Raw genomic sequence first — 3,431 nt, forward strand, 5'->3', positions numbered from 1 at the left:
TCTAGTAGAGACAGGGTTTCACCATGTTGGCCAGGCTGGTCTCGAACTCCTGATCTCAAGTGATCCGCCCACCTTTGCCTCCCAAAGTGCTGGGATTACATACTTGAGCCACCATGCCTGGCCTGGGTTTCTTACCTTCCATCTTTAACCACAACTCACTATGCTGCCTGAAATAGTTCCTGTGAGCTAAATTCATGCTTATTTCTAATCCAAGAGGTAGAAAGTTAGTTCACAATGAAATTTCCCTCTACATTCTCTAAGTGATTTTTGAAGAGGTCTTACTCTTGTCGTAGTTGGGGTTGGAATGTTCACGCAGTGCTTCCTGTATGCACTGCACCTGCTGGGACACAGCTGACAGCATTCGCTCCTCCAGGCGGTTGAACTCGTCAAAGCAGCCCCAGGCACCCACCTGGCAAAGGCCCACAAAGATCCGGCCCATTGCCTGGAAAGGAGAGAAAGAAAAGCTACCACCACCTGTTGTGGCCCAAACTGTGTTCCCCTCCCCCTTGCCACAAATTAGTATGTGGATGCCCTAACCCTGGTGGGTTTGTCTTTAGAGAAAGGGTATGTAAGGATGTAATTAAGGTTAAATTAGGTCCGAAGGGCTGGGGACCCCCGATCCATAGGACTGGTCCCTTTATAAGAAGAGGAAGAGGAACCAGAGCGCTCTCCGTGCATTTCTGAGGAAAGGCCTTGTGAAGACAAAATAGCTGTCTGCAAGCTAGCAAGAGGACCCTCATTGGGAACTGAACCCTGCTGGCACCTTGATCTTGGACTCCCCAGCCTCTGGAACTGGGAGGTAACACATGTCTACCATTAAGCCACACAGCCTGTGCTGCTTGGATACGGCGGCCTGAGCAGACCACCACACCACCTGCCTCAGTGCTGGCTTCACTGGACTCCAACAATGACTCTGACAGTCTGTTTGGCCTTGGGCAAGTCACACCTTTTTGAAATGCACATCTCCTCATCTTTGAAATGGGAATACTACTACCTACCTCCCACAGTGGTTGTGAAGGATACATTAGAGTCACATCTCAGGTGAGGGACCCAGTGCCCACATACAGTAGTCACTTCATGAACAATAGCCATTATCATGACAGACATAAAATAAAATAACTTCTTTCCCGCTGTGCTAATAAAATCTCAGTGACAAAGCTATTGTTTTTATTCTGTCACTTTACGTGATTAAAGAAAAACCTCTTCCATAATATGTGCTTATTCCAAGATACAGGCACTAAAAATGTCTTCGAAAAACTGACATTTTAGAAAAATAATATATTACATTAAAGATCTAGCTTTGAAAACATGAAACTAAAGTCAACTTCAAAGCATGTATGCAGGACACCTTAAACACTTCAAAATAACACCAACCCTACCACAGGGCTCAGGAGGCCATATAAACCATGCTGAGCTGTACAGCCAATGGCTTTGAGAGGTATGAGCTTGATATTCCCCAAATGATCCCCGCAGGACATTAGGTTTTAGGCGGATCCCATAAAGCTCACCTGGAAATCAAAGGTTTCATCACAGTTGAAAACTAAAACAAACCGTCCAAGCTGATGGCCAAGAGCTTTGACAGACTCTGTTTTCCCAGTTCCAGCAGGTCCTGTTTAAAGAAAATCAATAGAGTGCTTGAGTCCATTACCTAACAGAAAACATATCTTAGCTTTAAAAGAACTATAAAAAGCAACTCATTTAAAAAATCAAAGTAGCGTCCAGGTGCGGTGGCTCACACCTGTAATCCCAGCACTTTGGGAGGCTCAGGTGGGCAGATTGCCTGAGCTCAGGAGTTTGAGGCCAGCCTGGCTAACATGGTGAAACCCCGTTTCTATTAAAAATACAAAAATACAGGCATATGCCTATAGTTCCAGCTTCTTGGAGGCTGAGGCAGGACATCACTTGAACCAGCGAAGTGGAGGTTTCAGTGAGCCAAGATTGCACCAGTGCACTCCAGCCTGGGCAACAGAGCAAGTCTCCGTCTCCCAAAAAAAAAAAAAAAATCAAAGTAGTAATAAATGCAAACAAATTTAAGATTTTAGAATGTATACACAACATAATTAAGTGGTACATTCAACATTCAAATCATTAATCTTTAAACACTTTATTATATGATTCCATCTGTCCAGATCTGTGGAAGAACTTACCAAATGGGGAACCCCCCAGCCTGGCCTCCAAGGCTTGTGTCATTGTCAAATAGCAGCGGTCAGTGAGGGGGGTCTGGACCAGTTTGTCCTGAACACCAAGGTACTCAAAGCCATAGTTAAATTTGGCATTTGCCATTTGAATTGACAATTGCTGTAACACATCAGTTTGCTTAGGGTCAAAGTAAAATCGCATCTGGCTGAGCCATTCAAAAGATTTGGCATTGTCAATCTTGCTTTTGATCAAGGACCTTGTAACGTCTCTCTGGTGAACCAACTCTGTAATCTGAAGAAAGAGAGTCACTTTAGAAGTTCGTCTGCACTAAAGCAATACAGTGCATTCTCTGGGTTTGTGAACTGGTAAACTTAAATCGAGGCTCTAGGTCCAGTTACAGTGGCTTTTAGTAAATGTTCCAAAAGGCAAATTCACTTTCAGAGATGAGAGAAATGTTACTCACGCAATGGTATTACATAGAAGCCAGAGCTGCAGCAAAAACAAAGAAACAGAAGCCCTCGCTTTAAGTATTTTCAAATTCTGCAACTATCCTAAAACACGATGGAAGGTTAGCTTTCTGATGTCTGTCCCAAGAGTCTTGCCATGAGCCACCATGGGGCTTGGAGCAGGCATGGCCCACGCTGTGCAGCTTAGCACTGCTGTGGCCCCTCTCTGGGGAGAAGACCGGAAAGAGCGAGAGACCCTGACCAAGGTCGACCCCTTCCTCTCTACTGTGGTGTTGTGTAACCCCTGCATACCCCTGAGATTACCTTTCAATAGGGACAGAGAGCCAAATGCCCACCCTCAGAGCACATCCCTACACCACCCACTGTTCTCCTTGATATGAAAACCTTTTTCAAGCATGATTTCTATTTAATTGCATGGTTGAGGGTGTAAGAGTCTAACTGGTAAGGAAGGAGTCAGGTGTGAGACTAACCAAGTGTTCCAGCTTCCGCCTTCGGAGTGGGGGCTGCTCCATGAGGACAGAGTCTGCTAACACATTGAGGGTGACCTCCACGTTGCTTAGCACGGAGTGCAAGGGCGCGGCATCGCCGCCTCCGCCCATGCTGCTCAGTGCAGTCTCCACGTTCTCAGACCAGGCTATCTGGGCCGACAAAACCACAAGCTGGGCCTGAAAGACACAGAAACAAGATCCCAAAGGATAATGTTAAAGATTGCTCAGTGTTTTCTTTTTTTTTTTGAGACGGAGTTTCGCTCTTGTTACCCAGGCTGGAGTGCAATGGCACGATCTCGGCTCACCGCAACCTCCGCCTCCTGGGTTCAGGCAATTC

General features: G+C 45.9%; 1 protein-coding gene across 1 annotated transcript in view; it reads right to left on the reverse strand.

The window, feature by feature from the left end:
* The window catches only part of DYNC1H1 (dynein cytoplasmic 1 heavy chain 1), an 88,130-nt gene that overhangs the window by 43,248 nt on the left and 41,451 nt on the right, over positions 1-3,431 (reverse strand). The window contains exons 26-29 of the mRNA XM_017528090.1: positions 3,077-3,271; positions 2,148-2,430; positions 1,509-1,609; positions 283-442 (exon numbers count right to left, since the gene is read on the reverse strand). Coding sequence (XP_017383579.1) covers positions 283-442; positions 1,509-1,609; positions 2,148-2,430; positions 3,077-3,271 — 739 coding nt within the window. The remainder of the gene's footprint in view (positions 1-282; positions 443-1,508; positions 1,610-2,147; positions 2,431-3,076; positions 3,272-3,431) is intronic.

Source organism: Cebus imitator, unplaced genomic scaffold (assembly GCF_001604975.1).
Source record: "Cebus imitator isolate Cc_AM_T3 unplaced genomic scaffold, Cebus_imitator-1.0 Scaffold52, whole genome shotgun sequence".
Classification (NCBI taxonomy): Eukaryota; Metazoa; Chordata; class Mammalia; order Primates; family Cebidae; genus Cebus; species Cebus imitator.